The sequence below is a fragment of the Gavialis gangeticus genome, unplaced genomic scaffold (assembly GCF_001723915.1).
Source record: "Gavialis gangeticus isolate Ggan-Ray unplaced genomic scaffold, GavGan_comp1, whole genome shotgun sequence".
Classification (NCBI taxonomy): Eukaryota; Metazoa; Chordata; order Crocodylia; family Gavialidae; genus Gavialis; species Gavialis gangeticus.
In genome coordinates, this window is record NW_017729011.1 from 25,394,427 (window position 1) to 25,412,945 (window position 18,519).

The 18,519-nt window shown below is 51.0% G+C and overlaps 3 protein-coding genes across 4 annotated transcripts in view; 2 read left to right on the forward strand and 1 right to left on the reverse strand.

Moving 5' to 3' along the window:
• Positions 1 to 212: 212 nt before the first annotated feature.
• Positions 213 to 7,112, forward strand: WDR38 (WD repeat domain 38). 2 transcript variants are annotated; one of them, XM_019510896.1, is made up of 9 exons: positions 213 to 805; positions 1,719 to 1,839; positions 2,693 to 2,809; positions 3,398 to 3,495; positions 3,935 to 4,015; positions 4,268 to 4,387; positions 4,594 to 4,743; positions 5,372 to 5,419; positions 5,928 to 7,112. In XM_019510896.1, the coding sequence occupies exons 1-9, from the start codon at positions 737 to 739 to the stop codon at positions 6,048 to 6,050; spliced, it is 927 nt and encodes a 308-aa protein (XP_019366441.1). In that variant the 5' UTR covers positions 213 to 736; the 3' UTR covers positions 6,051 to 7,112. The 2 variants fall into 2 exon arrangements, with proteins under 2 accessions (XP_019366441.1, XP_019366442.1); XM_019510897.1 differs by lacking the exon at positions 3,935 to 4,015.
• An 847-nt stretch (positions 7,113 to 7,959) lies between these two features.
• On the reverse strand, positions 7,960 to 10,995 carry RPL35 (ribosomal protein L35). Its single transcript, XM_019510898.1, has 4 exons — positions 10,812 to 10,995; positions 10,495 to 10,631; positions 9,024 to 9,105; positions 7,960 to 8,185 (listed from the first exon to the last, which is right to left on the reverse strand). Exons 1-4 carry the CDS (start codon positions 10,812 to 10,814, stop codon positions 8,036 to 8,038), a joined length of 372 nt encoding a protein of 123 aa, XP_019366443.1. The 5' UTR covers positions 10,815 to 10,995; the 3' UTR covers positions 7,960 to 8,035.
• A 683-nt stretch (positions 10,996 to 11,678) lies between these two features.
• Positions 11,679 to 18,519, forward strand: part of SCAI (suppressor of cancer cell invasion) — an 84,347-nt gene continuing 77,506 nt past the window's right edge. The window contains exons 1-2 of the mRNA XM_019510899.1: positions 11,679 to 11,814; positions 11,902 to 11,946. Of these exons, the coding sequence (XP_019366444.1) occupies positions 11,762 to 11,814; positions 11,902 to 11,946 (98 nt within the window). The 5' untranslated portion in view covers positions 11,679 to 11,761. The remainder of the gene's footprint in view (positions 11,815 to 11,901; positions 11,947 to 18,519) is intronic.

The window sequence follows — 18,519 nt, forward strand, 5'->3', positions numbered from 1 at the left end:
ACATCTCCCGCCTGAGACCAGGTAGGGACCCACCACTGCAGCCAGGACAGGCCCCCGGGGCCACACGATGCTCAGGCCTCTCATGCCCCCTCGTGCATCCTCCTTGAAACTGCAGCTCCTTGCACTGCCCCGGGCCAGCCCCATCGGGGCGATGGTTTTGCTGCCTGGATACGTGTTGTCCATCATCCTGGTGAAGCGGGTGCATTGCCAGGAGTTCACCCCTGTGCTGCTGTGAAAGTGCACGAGCTTCGCGTGTGCAAATGGATGGGCTCCATTGCCTGAGCATTTACACTGACCTGAGGCTGAAAACACCAGCACGTTAGCACTGCTCTAAGAGGGAAGATGCGCTCCTCTGCTTTACAGCCTGAAGCCATGAAGTGACCCTGCAGCAACCAGCCGGTGTGGGTGGAACGAACCTCCGAAGGTGCTTCTCTCAAGGGGTGCGGGGAAGGGCAGGCATGCTGTGGTTGCTAATCCACCCAGCGGCCTGCAGAAGAATGCAAACTCGCTCCTGTGTCACCAAGGAGACAGCCGGGCGTCTCTGTACACAGTGTCCGTCCTGAACACCAGACGACCTAAACCAGCTCTTGACCTCCTGGAAGAGGCTGCTGCATGAGCTGAGACCCTGCTGCCACCCCACCCCGCGGCAGGCTGGGCGGTCTGGGGAGAAGGAGCAGGTTCGCTGGCCAAGCAGCAGACAGCTATTCCTCCCTGCCGTGCCCGAAGCCAGGCAGAGATGTGGAGGAGCCTCTCCGAGCGCTTTGCTGTGCTGGATGTGACGTACTTCGTGAGGCACAAAGGCGAGGTAAGGCCTGGCTGGTGGCAGCGCTCGTGGGCCTGAGCTGCTCTGGAAAACGGATGCAGTGCTGAAAGAGTTAGAGCAAAGATTTCCAGAGCCTTCCCCCATCCGTGGGCAATGCTGGATGCTCTCTAGGAGCTCCAAGACACGCACTGACAGGACCGGCTGCCTTGGTTGTTCCTGTCAAGCGGCCATGGGTGCTCAGACTAGGGCTCTGGGATGCTGGCTGGGAGCAGTGGTCTCAGCCAGAGCAGAGGGGCCGCGGACCACACAGGAGGGTCCCTGGGGCATTTGCCGTGGCTGCAGATGGCACTTCAGCTATCCCCAGCTGGGAGTGAATCGCTGTTGGCCTTGGTGTGCTCACATGAGTCACCATGAGATGAGGGTAGGGGATCTTCAGGCTCAAGGTCCCCTAGGCGGGGGGGGGACTAAAAAAAGGGGATTGAAGGGGAAGGTTTGTGATGCTCGGCATGCCTGGTAACTCCCCATGTCTCACCAAGCCTGGAAGGATGGTTTTGGTTCAGTTGCCCCCAAACTCAGGGTCAGACGTGCCAGGGGGAGCCCCAGGCCACCACAAGGCCATCTCAAACCAGGTGAAAGTGGCAAACGGTCCTGGCCTGGTCCTGGATATGCTTGTGGTGGTTTCCAGAGCTGACCCGAGTGAGCCCGTGTTCCCTCTGTCCACGTACTGTCCCGGAGGAGTCTGCTCAGGTGGTTGCAACCCCATTACCTCACAGCCACAAACAGTGGGTGGCCTGTTCCTGTCCTTGCTCCATTTCCTCCGACTCAGACCCGCTGGAGCCCACTTGCCCTGGGGCAGCCGTGCACAGCACCTAGGGTCCTTCTTGTCCCTTCCCAAGCCAGCTTCCCCCTTCGGTGGGCCACTCCAAGGAGCCCGCTGCTTGCTCTGTCTCCCCAGGTCAATGCCTGTGCTTTCTCTGCCGACTGCCAGCACCTCCTGACTGCCTCGGACGACAGCAGGCTCTTCCTCTGGAATGCTAAAACCGGAGAGCTGCTCTGCAAAGTCACCGGCCACGCAGGTACTGAGCACGCGCATACACAGCCTGGAGACAGGGGGTAGCACCAGGGAGCCAGGGATCTGCAGTGCTCAGGCTGCCTCTGGCCCTGACTCGCTGCCAGGTCCCAGCCCACGCAAAGACTGCAGGTGCATGATGGCAGGGACAGTCCCTGCGCCTCCCTGCACAGACCCCACTCACAGGGAGACAGCAAGGATTAATGTTATCTCTGTGCTGTGAAGGCGCCAAGTACCTCCAGGTGGTTTCTAGTGTGTAAAAGACCCATTGTGTCCATTGAGCAAATACCCACTTTACACGCCAGCTACGTTAGGATGCCCAGCACTGGGGTGGTGTCAGTTTGCATGAGGGTCCGTGGACCAGCAGTAACCTAGCCCATATATGTGCTACCCAAACCATCCATCCAACGAAGAAAGAAAGGGCTTTCCAGCTGGGCCTTCTCTTTGTGTTCTGCTCTCCGCTTTTGCCTTGCTTTGCTCTTCCCTGTTACCCTGTGGTATCTGGACTGCCAGCAGCAGCCTGACCTGCCAGGGATGGAGATGACCTTCAGAATGAGAGGCATGGACTAGCCCAGTGGGGCTCCTCCACAGGCGGCGAGGATTTGCAAGGAGCTGCAGAGTTGCACCTTGCCTGAATGAAATGGGGTGGTTTGCAGCCACAGTCCCCTTCAATGCCAAATGGAGCCTACAGCAAGTCCAGGTCTAAGAGGCGACTGCTCATCCTTGCCACCTCCATGTGCTGGACTTGTCATCCCCAATGCCTTGCCTTGCAAAGAGGTCCAGTCTGCAAAGCAGCTGTGTGGACCACCTGGACCCAAACACGACCCCATGGATCTCACCCCCCTCCTCCCTCCTCACAGGGCCAGTGAAAGACTGCAGGTTCTCTCCAGACTGCGCCCTCTTTGCCAGTGCCTCTCACGACTGCACGGTTCGAGTGTGGGACACGGCAACCGCTGAGTGCGTCCACGTGCTGGAAGGTGAGTGAATAAGAGATCTGGGGCTGCCAGTGTCAGGAGGGAGCTAGAGTGCCCACAGAGGCTGCAGCAAAGGGCAGGGTGCTGGGCTGATAGGGGAGTGAACCCCACACTGCTCAGAACCTCAGTGGCCTCTGGGAGAACGGCAGCAGTGCATGCAAGGCAGGATTGGGCCCTCTGCAGCCAAACTGGGTTCCCAAGGACAACTCTGTTCTCCAGACCAGTCATGGAGCCAGACAAACACGAGCCCAGCCAGGGGCAGCTCAGCTGAGTCCAGAGGCAGGGGGCAGCTGCAGCAGACAGGTAGGGGAATAGTCCCAGCCATCGGTGCAGGCATGGACAGGACAGAGGGGCCTGGAAAGCAAAGCCAAAAGGCCGCGGTACCAGAAGGAAAAGTCCAAGCTGTTCCAGAAGCCGAGAGGCTTCAGCTTCCCCCTGGTGCTAATGTGGTTAATTACCATGACGTGAGCTCCTACAGAGCTGTCAGCAAGCCCAGCTGCCACCCTGTGCTCAGAGCTCCTTTGCTCCATTCACGTGACAGCATCTGGCTTGTTACACGGCCCACACAGTTCCCCCCTTGGTGTTCTCCAGGTCACTGCAAGAGCGTGGAGACCGTGCGCTTCAGCCCCGATGCCCGGCAGCTCCTGTCAGGAGGCTGGGACCACATGGCCATCCTGTGGGACACGCAGGTAGAGCGGGCTCCAGTGTGGCTCCTGTGCCCTGCCTGCTTCATGCTTGGAGGCCACGGAAAAGGCCTCCTTCAACATCGATTTCTCCTACCTGTGCCCACAGAAGGAAACTACCTCCGTTACCCCAATCCCTGATATTCCCCATTGTATAGGACTGGGCTGGACGCGGGAGGGCAGGACCTCGCGGGGAGTGAAGTACCCATCATGTCACTTGCTCAAAGGGCAAACCCTGAGCATCCTCTGCCCTGTTCAGAGGTGTTTCCCAGGCATGTGGACTACCACTCAAAACAGAGTGCAGTGCAGCTCAGCTCCCTGGGACACAGCGGGAGCTCGCAGAGCCAAGCCAGCCCGTGGGAGGCACAGCTCGCCCCCTGACCGATAGCACAGAATGTTTTATAGGCGCCACTTGCCAGCTGCTGCTCCTCTCTCATCTCTGCAGTTAGGTCAGATGTTAAGGCTCTTCTCTGGGCACCGTGATGTCATCGAAAGCTGCGACTTTTCCCTGAACACGCAGTACCTGGTAATTAATTTCAGTTTCCTGTCATCTTCCTCTCCCTACTGACATGAGTGGTATATTAGCGATTCACAGCATGAAAGCTTTCCAGTAGAAGATTCTGCCCACTAGGTGCTTAGCTGCATGTATCATCAACGATCTGACAGCTGTAATTTCAGAGATTTCACTATAAGCCCAGTTTCTGTTCTTGTCTGAGGCTTCTGCTGCATCCAGGTGGCGCATATTTGGCAGGAATTGCTGTTTTTCATTTCTTAACAGGCAACTGGCTCCTGGGACTGTACAGTTAAAGTCTGGAGTTTGTGTACAGATGGAGATAACACTCTGGAAGGACATCGGGGCAACGTTAGCTGTGTTTGCTTCTCCACATCAGGAGCACTGGTAAGAGCCGAGAGCCCTCTCTAGCTTGCTTTGCTGTTCTGAATGACTGCAAACATGAGCACACTGCAGAGAGGATGCTTTTAGAGCACATTCCCCCACCTGTGCAGAGCAGATAAAATCCAGTTAGAGCCTGCCTGCTCATCTCTGGGTTTATCACCTCTTATGCCACATCTCCAGCACCCCTTATTCTGCTCTTTGTCTTTCAGGCATCAGGCTCGTGGGACAAGACCGTGCGGGTCTGGAATCCATGCAGCGGGGTGCTCATTTTCCTCCTGGAGGGGCATTCATCCTGGGTGAAGAGCGTGTCCTTCTCCAGGGACGGACTGCTGCTGGCCACTGCAGGCTATTCAGAAATGGTAACCCCAGCAGAGGGAGCAAGCAGAGCTCTGCTGCAATACTGCCTGTCCTGATTACTAAATATGGGCTCTGAAGACTAAGAGGCCCATCATACAGCACTCCTTAAAGTGTGCACCCTGGCTGCTCAAACCCTGGGCCCCTGCAAGGCTAGATACCTTTGTTACAGAACAGAGCAGGGGCAGACCACTGGCTCCTAGCAAGCTAGCAATGCAGCCCTCAGATGGGTAAAGGTGGGGTATCTTATTGTCCCTCTCACAATGCCATGTCACAGGACTGCTTAGGAACTGGCACGCATTTTGGCACATGCTGAACCAACCCTCTCTCTGGTTAGCATATTTTAGGCTACAAAACCTCCACAAGCAGCGAAACCAGCTTGCACTGAAATTAATTTCTCTACAAATTAGTCATTCTCTCTCTGGGGTGTGGGGGTGTCTCATGAAATCCGGAGTTCCTCTGGCACACAATGTTAAAGCTGCATTACTGCCCACCGCACTACTTCCGCAGCATCTTAAGCCTCTTCAAATACTTTAGAGTTGAAGGAACCTCTCTAGTGGCAGGTGCAGCTCACTGCTCTGAAGGTCAGTTGTTTTTGTAAAGCAAACTATTAATTGGCTCTGCATTTTACAGGTGAAAGTGTGGGACTGCAGAACAGGGAAGTGCATAGAAACTTTAGAGGTAACATTTACTTCTTTAACCCAGTCAACTTTCTACCGACACTTGATGTCACTCAAACAAAAGCTAAACTTCATTTGTTATGACATATAATATCAACCCATCTTGCTGCCCATGTTCAAACTGGACAATGAGAGTTGTCTCCGTAAGCTCCTGATGGTTGAGTTGGAATAAGTAGTTTTCTCTTCCCACCCTGCAGCATCATGCTGCGTACTAGCCAACAACTGCTGCTTTACTGCAAAGGCTACAACTAAAAGTGTTTGTGTGCAGCTTCCGTGCACAAGTAACTCCAGAACTGCATGATCAATAATGCACCCCCAGCCACCAGGAGGTGGTGGGGCAATAAGCCCAGCAATAGAATTTCACAGGCCAAGACATGTTTCTAGCTGCAGAAGGCAATGCTTTAAGCTGTAGACCACAGATCATTACAATGGCCCTCCAGATCCCCTAGAAATAGTGCTTTAAGGAACAGGAACATATCTCTGAAGCTGAACCAAGTCTTTATTGGCAGGTGATGTTGGATCAAGCCTCTAGCTGCATCTTCAGCCCAGATGGTGCTCTTCTAGTCTCAGGAGCTGCCGGCCAAGATGAACAACTGCAGGAGGGGAAAAGGGAAACCTGGAAAACAGTGTGAGGGCTAAACCATCCTGGTTCAATAGGGAAAGGAAATGGTCAAGTGCCGAGTGAGAACTAGAAAGGGATGTTATCAGACGTGTCCAGTTCCTGAGAGCAAATGATCAGCCTGCCCATGGCAGGTTGGTACAAGTCCACCTAACAGTGATGCGCTGCTACCCAAGTGACCACAGCTCTGAACTCCAGGAAAATCCCCTGGTGGCATTATGACATCCCATAGGTCCTTCTTGAGTATCTGGGTCCAATGTCTTCTACATGGGGATACACAGGAGTAGAAGGGCACTGAGTAATAAAAGCACTAAGGCTTACTAAAAGTTGAACACATGCCCAAAACATGGACCACCTGGGACTGACTGCACTGCATATCAAAACAATGCAATGTGAAAGCAACCTGGCAACTGCCTCTTAGCTCCAATTTAACATTTCAAGAGGACCACTAGCTTCTCAGTAGATGAACTAATGCACCCAAAGTGGTAATTCAGTACAAAACACTACCAGTTATTCACCTGGGGAACTACATTTAGGGGTGAAAAGCTGAAGAGTGGCCTTTCACTGTCAGATTGCACCATAAAACTGTAATTGTCTTCCTGTAATTCCTGTAATTGTCTTCACAGTAACCGGATACAAGCCCAATCATTCTTCTCACACAAGGACCTGAAAGCAGCATGCAAAATCCCTCCAGCCAGCACGCAGAGTGAGGGACTGGTAGAGGGGGTGGGCAGTGTATATAATCAGGACAGAAAGGAGCCTGCAGATGGCAGAGAATACCTGATCTCAAAGAGTCTGGTTTTCACATCATACCTACACTTTTCATCTCCCGCCCACCACCACGCCCACCCAGGTGTGCGCGTAATAATCCACAAGTTTTGAAAATAAAAAACGTGATGGAGAAAGGCTGTGGTGAATCCCATGAAAGGTGACGCTCAGACAACTTATGTTACAAGGCCTCAGTACAGAACGCTCAAGTTTCAGATTATCACATCTTCACAGGACTGAAGTTCAAGGTAATGATAAATTTTGTCAAGCCGAAAAAGCAAACTGAACCTTGTATAAAAAAGAAAAAGAATAGCTTGCCGGAGGCTACAAAGACCTCATTAGCATGCATTATTCTCTCAGAGGGAGGCCATCCCTGTAAATTGAAGATTAAGGCTGCAGAAAGCCAGCCAGCCCAGCAACACTTCAAACACCTGCTGAAAGAGTCCTACTGATAGTCCAAGCACTACTGATAATGCTGTAGTCACTACTGATCATCTGTAAATGGGTCTAACTGGGCGCCAGATGGCTTAAAGTGATAAATACAGCATTGTGCAGATAACGAGAATGACAGTGCAGACATTTTTGGTGTCCTAGCAGTGGATCTAGAATCCCTCGTCAGAAAAAAGAACTCAGATGTACAAAAATCACTGCTCAGAATAAACTTCCGGGAAACAATCTTCAATTTCAGTGAAACCCACCATGCACTTTGCAAGGTTTGTCTACTTTCCATGCACAGCGGGTCAGTGTTGTTTGGAATGGAACCAGAAAAAACGCAAAGGTAAGTTTACTGATTCTAGAGGCCCCCCCCCACTAATATGATGATCTGTTTAGTACACAATCTTTATGCTGAAGTTCCAAAAGAGAAATCTGAATGTAAATGCTTTTGTCTCCAAAATAAAGTGTAGCAACTTAAGATATTTGCAAAAACTTATTTGCTTAGAGTATAAGGCTGCACTTTAGAATAGCTTTCCATACTGTCTTTTATAAACTGAGCACTATAATGTAAATACTGACAGCAAATTAATGTTAGCATCTTCAAAGCTGCTTAATATGGCTTCCACGGCTTCTACCTGGAGTTTCCTCCCATGCAATGGTACCATAAACTGACAAGCTCTTAATCTAATAAAATTACACACAAGCATCTATATCCAAGAGTTTCTCAACGGCATGGTGTTTAATATGGACTAATGGATGCCAATATAATTAATGAATGTTTAGCATACAAAGGGTTTATGCCTTAACAGCATATTTCCGGACTGGGTATAGGCGCTCTTTTCTCTGCTGTTTTTTGGTCTTCAAATGTTCTTCATGCTTGTTTAGTCTGCGGCGCATGGCACGAGTCTTCTTGGGCCGCAGGTCAAGAGGCTTGTACTTTTTGCCCTGTTTGAAGAAAGATACAAGTTAGCCTCAGAACTTTTGGAACAGCAGGGATACACGAGGTACAGTATTGGTAATCTCTAGTGTTAGGCTTAAAATGGGCAGGATAACAGAGCTCAACTGCTTATATGCACAAGAGACAACAGAAGGGTAATCTGCCAGCCCTGCAGTTTGACCAAGCTGTATTCTGACATTATTGCATTCATGCCCATTAATTTCTAACCTCTTTGCTAGGAGTCATGATATGCACTTTAATGCATTAGCAAGCAGGTGTGTCCCACCTACCAATCACTATTGCTTTCATAGTGGTCAGGACTGAAATGCAGAAAACTTGACTGTATGAATCCCCAGCCTGCCTGTGCTTCTCAAAATGTTACCTGAGCACCTGCTCCAAATAAGCCCATTCAACAGTGAAGAACAAGCCCCCAAATGATAAAGCACCTCCCAGCCTTAGAGCAGTCTGCTTTAGTGTTCCTATGAACCCTTAAGACAGGAAAATAAAGGCTAGCAAGCAGCACACACTTCAGAATCGAGGATCTACAACTGTACCTGCTGGAAAGCCCACTCAGCCAGGTAAGTGATATGTTATCCAGCAGAAGACTTCTTTAGCAAGAGCAGATTCACACTACCTCTACCAAGTTTAGAGCAGTGCTGGGTGTTAGCCTTGCAATAAACAATACCTTGACAAAGGACCACTATACTTAACGAAAACAACTGTGACAGACTTCGTAGGCAGAGGTTCAGTTCTTCCTACAACCAGCTGGGTTTCACCCAACCAACCTCCATGTTGGAAAACAACAAGAAAGAAGAGGCTCAGCATTGAGTACAAAATGGAACTTGCCTTGTAGAACTTCCTTAGGTTCTCCTTCTGGGTCTGGTTGATGACAGTCAGCACTCGGGCAATGGATTTACGGACAACCCGGCTGCACAGGGTGAAGACACAGAGGTTTCAGGACACAGATCATAAAAGACTAAAAACAGACACATCTGTGGAAGAGCTCAAATGCATACCACACAGCTCTGTCACCCCAGCAGTGCTCCTGACTGTGCTGGAACTGTACCAGCAATTTCACAGTGATCTGCATCTTACTGGGCTGGAACCTCCCCTCTCCCCAGAGGAGCAGCAAACTCCCTCCCCTCTTCTTTCAAATCCATGCTGATAACATCCAACCAAGCTCCTCCTTCTGGCAAAGGGATGTAATAAGCATCTCACACTACAAGACAGAGGGGTTGCAACATGACAGGAGTAGGTTTAAAATGAACACAAGGAAGTTCTCTTTCACCCAGTGTGGAATTAGAGGTGGGACCAGAGGTGATGGAAGCTGAGAGTTTGGCCAGATTCAAGGAACAGTTGGACACATCCTTTAAGGAAAGGGGCATCTGTCACTATGGAGCCTGGGCGTGAAGGGCATGGCCTGAATCCAAACTCCCTTGACTCCTGAGTCTGCGGAAGAGAAGCCTGAAGGGGGACTGAATAGCAGCCTCCAGCTCCCTGCATGGTGGGTACAGAGAGGATGGAGCTGGACTATTCTCAGTGGGGGCAGATGACAGGACAAGGAGCAACAGGCAACTGTACGTATGCACGCACCGCAGCACTGGATGCTTTTAAAAGCACTCAGCACTGCAGCACGTCCATTTGCACAAATGGCGAAATGCACGTCAGCGCTGAGAAGATAGTGGCGGCACGCTTCTGAGTGAACATGCATTGAAGGTGTTTTAGTCTGCTACCATTTTCTGCGCATTTTGCTGCTTATACAAATGCACGTGCTGCAGCACCAGGTGCATCGGCGTGCACGCTCTGCAGACTCAATTAATCAAGTCTGCTCCGACGGGCTGGATTTCGGGATATCGGAGCAGAAAAAGGGACACATATAAATGCCAAATGGGCTCAAGCTGCAGCAAGGGAAGTTGAGGTTGGGCATTAGGAAAAAGCCTCTCATGAGATGCAGGCTTCCCAGAGAGGTGGGGGAGTCTCCATCCTTAGTGTTTAAGCCCCTGCTAGACTGGGATGATGTAAGTGTCTCCATCCTTGGAGGTGCCGAAGACCCAGCTCCACGATGCCTTGGCTGGGATGATGTAGACAGGTCTGGTACTGCTTTGACCATGGGGCTGGACTAGATGCGACCTCCTGAGCTCCCTTCCCACCCTCCTCATGTAGGGTTCAAGGTGCTGAAATAGTGGAGAGCAAAGCGGGGGTAGCACAGACCCCAGCATCCACCCCCCGCCATGACGCCCCACCCCGCGGACGGGGCTCACGATAGCTAACCCCAGGCAGGTGGGCTCCCATCCGCCTCGCCCAGCCCCCCACTCACATCTTGGAGAGCTTGGAGGCGGCGCCGCCGGTCACCTTGGCCACGCGCAACTGGGACAGCTCCACCTTGAGGTCGTCCAGCTGCTTCAGCAGCTCCTCCTTCTTCTTCCCTCGCAGGTCGCGGGCCTTGATCTTGGCCTGCGGTGGGGAGCAGGGTCAGGCTCGGCCCCGCACCCCGCTCAGCACGGGCCTCTCCCTCCCGCCCGGTCTCCCCATCCCAAGAGCTGCGGGCGGCGGGACCACGCTGACCCCTGCCCGCCCCGGGCCCGCGCCGATGGCGGCGGATGGTGGTGGACTGTGGTGCGGGGGTCTACTCACCATGATGGCGTCGGCGGCGGAAAGGACGGAAGTCGCGCGCGACCACTGCGCGCAGGCGCCGCCGGCGGGAGCGACCAATTCGTGCCGAGGAGGGGGGAGCGGGGAGGAGCCAGGGGCGGCACTAAGAGCGCTCCTCCCCCCGCAGGCGGCACAGTGGTAGCGGCCGCAGCTGCAGGTGCGAGGTGGAGGGAGTGGCCGGCCGGACGTGTGACGTTATACTCGTGCGGGCACACTTATGCGGGTGTGCCCAGGCGTCCACATGTGAGCGTGCCCGTGGGGGTCACACATGAGAGGGTGTGCCTAAGAGGGGGGGAGCCCAGCTGGTCACACGTCTCAGGGTATGCACGGGGGTCAAACATGAGGGCGTGCACAGGGGGTCACACGAGTGAAGGCGTGCCCAGAGGGGACACGCATGGAAGGGGGTGTGCCCAGTCACGGGAGGGTGCACACAAGGGCTTGCCCAGGTGGGTGACACGTGTAAGGATGCGCACGAGGGTTCACACACGAGGCCGTGCCCCGGGTCACACACGTGAGGGTGCACACACGAGGGTATGCCCGGGGTGGGGGGGGACACACGTGTGAGGGGTCGCACACGAGCTGTGCCCGGGGTCACGTGCACAGGGCGCTGGGGGCGGGGCAGTTGGTGGGCGCAGCGCCGCTCCTGGCCACACGGTGGCGCCGTCGCCTCCCGCACCACCGCGCCGCTCGTAACCAGGCAGCCGGCGCCGCTCAACCTACACTGCTAGGGCGGCGACGGCAGACTGGCGGGCGCTGAGGCCAATCCGTGCCTGGCGTCACCGCCCCACCGAGCGCCCGACCAATCGAAGCGCCACGGGGGCGGGGTGAGGCCGCCCCCAGCCTGGTGCGAGGCTGCACACCAGCGCTCCCGCAGCCGGAGCGGTCGCAGTGGCAGCGGTAGCTTCGCCCGGGACCTGGCGGAGGCGGCGCGGATGGTGAGAGGAGCCGCCCGGCAGCGCCTGCCCCGCACTGGCCCGGCCTCCAGGTAGGCAGCAGTGGGGGGCGGGGCGGGCACCTGAGGCGCCCCCCTCCCCTCGGCCACCTCTCACCGCCTCTCTCTGTTCGCCCGCAGGACCCCCGGCCTGGCCGAGAAGCCTTCGCGCAAGCGCAAGAGCAGGTGAGGCGATGCCGGCCCCGCCGCCAGGGGGCGCATGCGCGCTGCTCTGCCCCGCCGCTAGGGGGCGCATGCGCGCGGGGCTTCGCTGCCTGGCAGGCGGCTCATGCGGATTGTGAGGACTGCTGGAGGCGGGGTGGGGCCCTAGTGTCAGGGTGGTGGGTCTCCTGGCCAGGCCATGGCCACCCTGCGCCAGCCCTGGAGCACCTATGCCAGCATCCTCCAGGGCTCCCGAGTCCCTGCCCTTGTCCTATTGGGCTCCCCATGCTTGTCTATGGGTGACAGGTCCCAGAGGCACCCACTTATGATACATATGGAGCTATCCTTCCGGAGAGGGAGCTGAGTAGGCTGCCCACAGCTGGGGCTGGTTTGCAGCCAACCTGCGTGCTGGCGTCGGCAGCCCATCCTTTGTTTTGGATGACAAGACTGGGCAGTGGAGGGTTTAGCCAGACTGGCTCTGATCTCCCGCCATTGAGAGTGGAATGGCTTTCTGGGATGTATCTGGAGGTGCTGGTGTACACCTGGGGCCAGCAGCAGGCCCCACTAACCTGTACTCGTGTCTTGTCTCCTTCAGGGAGTTCTAGCAGAAATTCCTTGCTGTCCTTACCCTCGTTAGTGTCTGGGGTGGGAGATCTGGGGTGGTGAGGGCAGGTGTTCGAGGTGCCTTGCCGTGTAGACCTGCTCTGCTGTGGATTAGACAGCAAGGTGATTGAGTGCTAGAGTGTACAGGGAGCTTGTCTGCACTGTCTTTTCCACCACTGCTACCAGCAGCACAGCTGAGATGGTGGTGGCAGCAGCTGGGAATCTTTGCCAAAGCATCCTAGTGTAGACGTTGCTGTAGTGGCTCGCAGATGCAGCTACTCTAGAACGTGCTCACTGACCTTATGTGAACCTGCTTGCATAACAGTTGCTTTCATTGCTCAGTCCATCAAATGAGTAAGTGATTAAGATCCTCAGTATCACACCTGACTGTAGATTAGATTTGTAGAAAAAGACATTTAATTTCTCACTAAGATTAATCTGCTCTCCCTTCATGCTCTGAATGGTTTTGGTGAACTAAGTAGTAATTATTTTAACTGGAAAAAACACTGAGTCACTGAATGACAAGCAAAGAGCATCCTTTTCCATCAGTTGGTACTGCCAAAATAAGGCAGATAGGATTTGCAAGTATAGTAGCTAAAGCCTCATGCTGTGCACTACAGAAAATGAGGCATTTTTTACAGAAACCATTTGTGAAGAAGGGAGAGTCTTTCTACTCTTTTGCTACAGAGAGAACCATCTGACTTTGGAGCCAGAGAAGTAAAAAAATAAAATGCTGCAATCCTCCTGAGGATCAATTTCCTAAGTAAAAATTGGAAGACTTCCTGCCCTAGGGCACTAAGGTGGCCTAGGTGAAATTCCAGCTGCAAGGAGAGCAGAGGTAACAGCACCATTGTGAGCATTCACAGTGCCTCATGCGAAAGGTAGTGTCTGCATTGGGGTAGCGATACAGGTGTGTGGCGCTTGGAAGAAGAATCATAGAATCAGTGAGTCGGAAGGGACCTAGACAGATCATCTAGTCCGAAAAAATAACTTGTTTTGAATTATTCCCTAAAAGAATAATAGTGACAACAGAAATATGTAAACTTTGCATACTTAACGCTTTGTAGACAAACTGCTAGGAGCTTATATCCTGCAAACATTCATCTGAAAAATGGCAGTAGAAAAATAACTCTTTGCCAAAGGATTGTGCTGCATAAATATACCATTTACAATGTGTTGGATTCCTACCAAGCTGCAAATTGTTTCCTTGCTAAGTAAAACAATTTTGATTTAAATTTAGAGAAGTTGCTACTAGAAAAATAAGCCTAAGAGCAAAGATGAGCAGATAAACGTAGGGCATGACTGCTGTCACTTTAATACCTTCTGTCAGAGCAGCAGGTATTCCTGATAGTCACAATGAACAAGGAGAACACTGTGCCCAGGCATTCATCAGGGTGAAGCTCTGACAGAAGGTATTATTTCCCTCATTTCCCAGGCTGCAGTGTTCAACTCCCTTGTTCCAGCAAGTAACAAGAGAGGGGTTTGGTTGCTGTTCTGTTCAGTTAATGTCTGCAACATGCTTGTGTTTGTCATCCAGAGGACACAAAAATGTGCAGCCCTTATTCTGTTATGATTCATACAGTGTCTGGCACTTCAGAGCTCTGGTTTGTCATGGGGGCAAGGGCAGTTATGGACTGCTGCAGTACAGTTATAAATATTCCATTCTTGCTTTACACCCTGTTGAGCTCAGTGGAAGGAGTCCTGAACTGAACCAATGTGAATGAGTGGAGTGTTGGGTCTGTGCATAGGTACGGATTTGATCATCTGGATTCATTGTCTTGTTGGCTTATTACGTGCTCATTCTGCTGTGGAAGAAGAGTTCCAGCATAAAAGTCTGGAGTCTCCTGAGATGTTACACATCCCCAAATGTTTAATATAATCTGCTGAGGCTGTATTTTTTTTTAAGTGAACAGTACTGTAAAATTTGAGAGGCTCTTTACAGAAATGTGTGCAGTGATGTGGCTCTTCTGTGTCCTAAGCAAGACTGATGGAAGGAAAGCCAGGGCCTGTGTAGGCAGGTCTCCTGTGCATTTCTATGGGGATCTGGTCTGAGTGATGACTGCAGACTAGGGCCTTGCCTGTAATGTAGGCTGCTTGCCATAAGCTTGCTGACTCCACCCTGGGAGCGTGATTTCAGACAGCCCTTTCAGCACCTCTGTCTTTAGCCAGTCTCTTCTAGCGCACAGGAATGGACTGTGCCTGTGTGGGAGCAGCAGGGTAAGGGTCAGGCAGAGGTCTGCTTCAATAAAGTATGGTAGCTAGTTGCCAACATAAATATCACCTAGCAGTTTACATGTGCTGAGGGAGCTGAGTGCAGCCCTGGAATAAAAATGGCACAGAGTGACCATCAATCTGGTTCCCTGAAGTGAAGAATGATGGCAAAAAGCTTGGGGGGAACAACAGGTCTGGATCGTTTGAAGTCTTGTTAATTATTGCTATTATTATAACAGAACAAAGCCCAAGAACTGAATTACTTGATATAATTATAGCCTCCCTTTGACTGCCGAAGCCAGCATAGGGATTTTCGTGCCAAGTGATAAAAGAATTGGTCCAGAAATGATTTTTATTCTGGAGGGCAAAGCTTTGGGACACTGATACTCTGCACGTAATCACTGCCAGCATGCCTTGACCCTGACTTGGAGGGAAGGGAGCAAACAAATCAAACCAATCAAATGGCTCTCTCTCAGCTAGTACTGCCTTCCTGCTTATCAGAGTAAGTTCCAGTTGGAAAGCAGCCACCAACACCCTGGCTAAGAATGTTAACAAGATGTAGAATGAGATGATTACTGCCCTCTGGTTCAGGAGCTGGCCTCAAGTGTTTTTTGGGCTATCCAGTCAATAAGCCCACTTGCTTTAAGTACATCTTGTTAACTCTTATGGTGCCAATGCAACCAAGTGGCACAATGCAGCAGCATCTTTGGATTGAATTGATGTCTGCATATCAAAGGGTTAAAAACATCAGTGACTTTCGGAGGAAGAAAAAAAATCTATCCTGTAACTCAGATGCTTTCCAGGAACTTGGCTGCTCTAGATGCGAGAGGCATGTGCTTTTCCACACTGCTTTAGGTGATGGCTTAGTTCAACAGGGCCCAGACCTGGCTCAGTCAATAGTTGTGTTGGCAACTTGCCACTGAACATGCATAAAATGGAGCTGACTGACTCCCCCCTCAGCTCATATATCGAGGGGGCAGCCCAGAAAGACCATGGGTCCCATATGCCTTGCTGTAGCTCAGCTTGGCTGCTTGGGTCATACTGGGATGTATGTTATTCGCATCATGAACTGCTGTGTTAAAGCCCCATGGGTTGTATTGAGCCCCTGCACCACATTTTAGTGGTTTGTCATGTTAGCTCTTATATTCAACCCTTGCTGTGCCTCTTCCTCCCACATCTTTCACTTTCTCACACTGGCTTCTTGCAGTGCTCCAGACCTGTGCAAAGTAACAGCACATTCGCAGATTGATGCTGTGATCCTGTTGTATAATCAAGCCGACACACAACTAGCAAACACTGACTGCTGCAGACAAATTGTGAGCGAGTAAATCATTAAGTAGTTCAGCTTGCGGAGTCTCGCAAGCTGGGTTATGTGTACCCTTAGGGACACGTGGTGAACTAGAAGGTATGCAAGAGAAAGAAATAGGAAAGTAGAAAAAGGGCAGAGGGGAAATATGAATGGAAGACAAGAAAAAAAAAAAAAGAACAACTTCAAACAACTGAAGAGAAGCTTGTACAGTATCTTCCTTTTTCTCCTGTTTTCAGAGGAAAAATTCAGGAGATTTTAACACTCAACTGAGCCACACCTATTGATGTTTCCTAGTCATCTGTGACTCATAAGCTGGCTGTTGGCTGTTACTAAAAGCTGGTTAAGTTGGTTAAGGAGCAGAGCAGAAGTACTGCTGTGGTGACATCCATTTGCCTTTGTCCCTTGTCCAGCCTGGATGCAAAAGGTCATGAGGTGCAGCAAAAGAGGGACTGTGGAACACGCAGACTGGCCGAATACAGACCAAATGCTGGAAGCAGCAGCTTAAAGGAAGTGAAAATGCACAGGGGAGAGCAAGTTAAATCCTTAAAGTGGATGTAGCCACTCCTGAAAGACATGTTTTTAACATGGAAGGTAGGTAGTCCCATTCCATTTAAGGAATATTCTGAAGTGCTCAGCTCTGTCTGCTCTGAGTACTCAAGGGATTGGAAATACATGAAGCAAGGGGAAAGGGTCTGGCTCAAACGAGATGCTAGAAGAACACTCCAGGGGGACTCCCCATTGTTGAAATTCACTTTTGTTCACACTCTGAAGATGTATAAGGGGCTAACTGGGTCCAGCCTTGAGTTGTTCTGGCTCTTGAGACAAATAAAGCTGGATCTCCACTACAATTTTCCTTTGGTGGCAGGCTCCAGTGGTTGTGCTTGTGGGGAATTAGCCCTCAGCATTGCTCTTCAGAATGCCTGGGGTGGTTACCTTTTACCCATCTTACACAGAAGAACCAATTTTCCATTTGGAGCTCTCCACAGGATCCATTTCAGGAGTGGCAATCCTCAATCCTCCTGGATCATGGTGTATGCATGAGGGCCACCCAGATGCATATGTCTGGGCAGGGATTTTTGGAGGAGTGGAGGCTGCCCAGACCTTGCATCCTCCCTTTGGGCCACTGAGACAGAATCCAAAGACCAGACTGAGTCCAGACATTTGGTGCCTTCATGGCTATAGTTGTATAAGTGTCTGGGAATCAAACCCAGGTCTCTTGTGCGATAGACAAAGATGCTACCACTGAACCACAGGGGACTCCTCAGAAGTAGGTAAACTTGAATGTAAAACTGGTTGTATAAAACACAGCCTAATGGATTAGGAGACATCTGCAGCCTTGTACTGCTTTTCAGTAATTATTTCAGTTCCGTATACTGAACCTTACTGGTATCTTATCTTCATCATGAGAGACACTAGGAAAAGGGGAGAAAATCAAGTCTACAAACTGCTGAGTGTATGTGAAGGAGAGAGCAATGTTTTTTTGCACTCAGTCTCCTAAAGGAGGCTTTCCTGTTGGATTGAGGGATGTCCTTTTTGGGTTGGGGGCCTTTGGTGTCACGTGAAGTTCCTGGAAAATGGGGAACTTTCTGAGAGACACTTCTTGTAAAGCTCTGACAGGTGCTTGCAAATATCCTTGTTACTTCAGTCAAACTAGAGGAAGGAGGAGGAGTCATCTTTAAAAGCAGGCAGGTCAAAAACCAGTTCTCCTTTCTGCTCCCTTCATAGCAGCTTCTCCTGCTTTGTGTTGAGTTTGGAGGTTGTATCTGATTTCAAACATAGCCTCTTGTAAGGTGACACATACAATTTTCCGTGTGGGTGAGTAAAGCAAAATAATGATTACAATACTAGATAGCAGTAATTATAACAACAAAGTCTCCATGAAGCCTCTTTAGTGGCAGTATCTTCCCCCAAAAAGGTAAGCCAGAAAGGGAATTGTACTATGTCTGCACTGGAAGAAGTGAGCAAATCAGCATCTCTCAAATACCATTTACCCCTCCTACTATAACTTATGTTTTCATGGCACTATATATGAAAAAGATGCATAGCCTGGGGAGGAGATTTCCCTTTGGCTTAGCTGGAAATGAATGAGGAATTTACAGTTGTTCAGGTCCATATAGCCCTGATCTAAGTGCATCCTTGCTGATGGGGGAGAGGGATGGGAGTTTGAATTAGACTCAATATTGCCATTTCTTTGGGCCCCCAAAATGTTATGTAATTTTAACTTCTAGCTAAAAATAGCATTCCTCTTTCCCGGATGAAGTGAACTGAAAGCTTTGGAGGTAACTTTAAGTGATTCAGCTGCCTATAAATAGACTTATTCATAATGAACCTTGATCACAAAACATGTAAATATTTCTTGAATGGGAAGACCTCGGCAGCTCTGGAAATAGACTGCCTATCTCTCTCTGCTCAAGGACTCTCTGTCTTTCCCACAAGTTCCATTGTTGAGCAATAGAAATAAAAAAAAAAAAAAA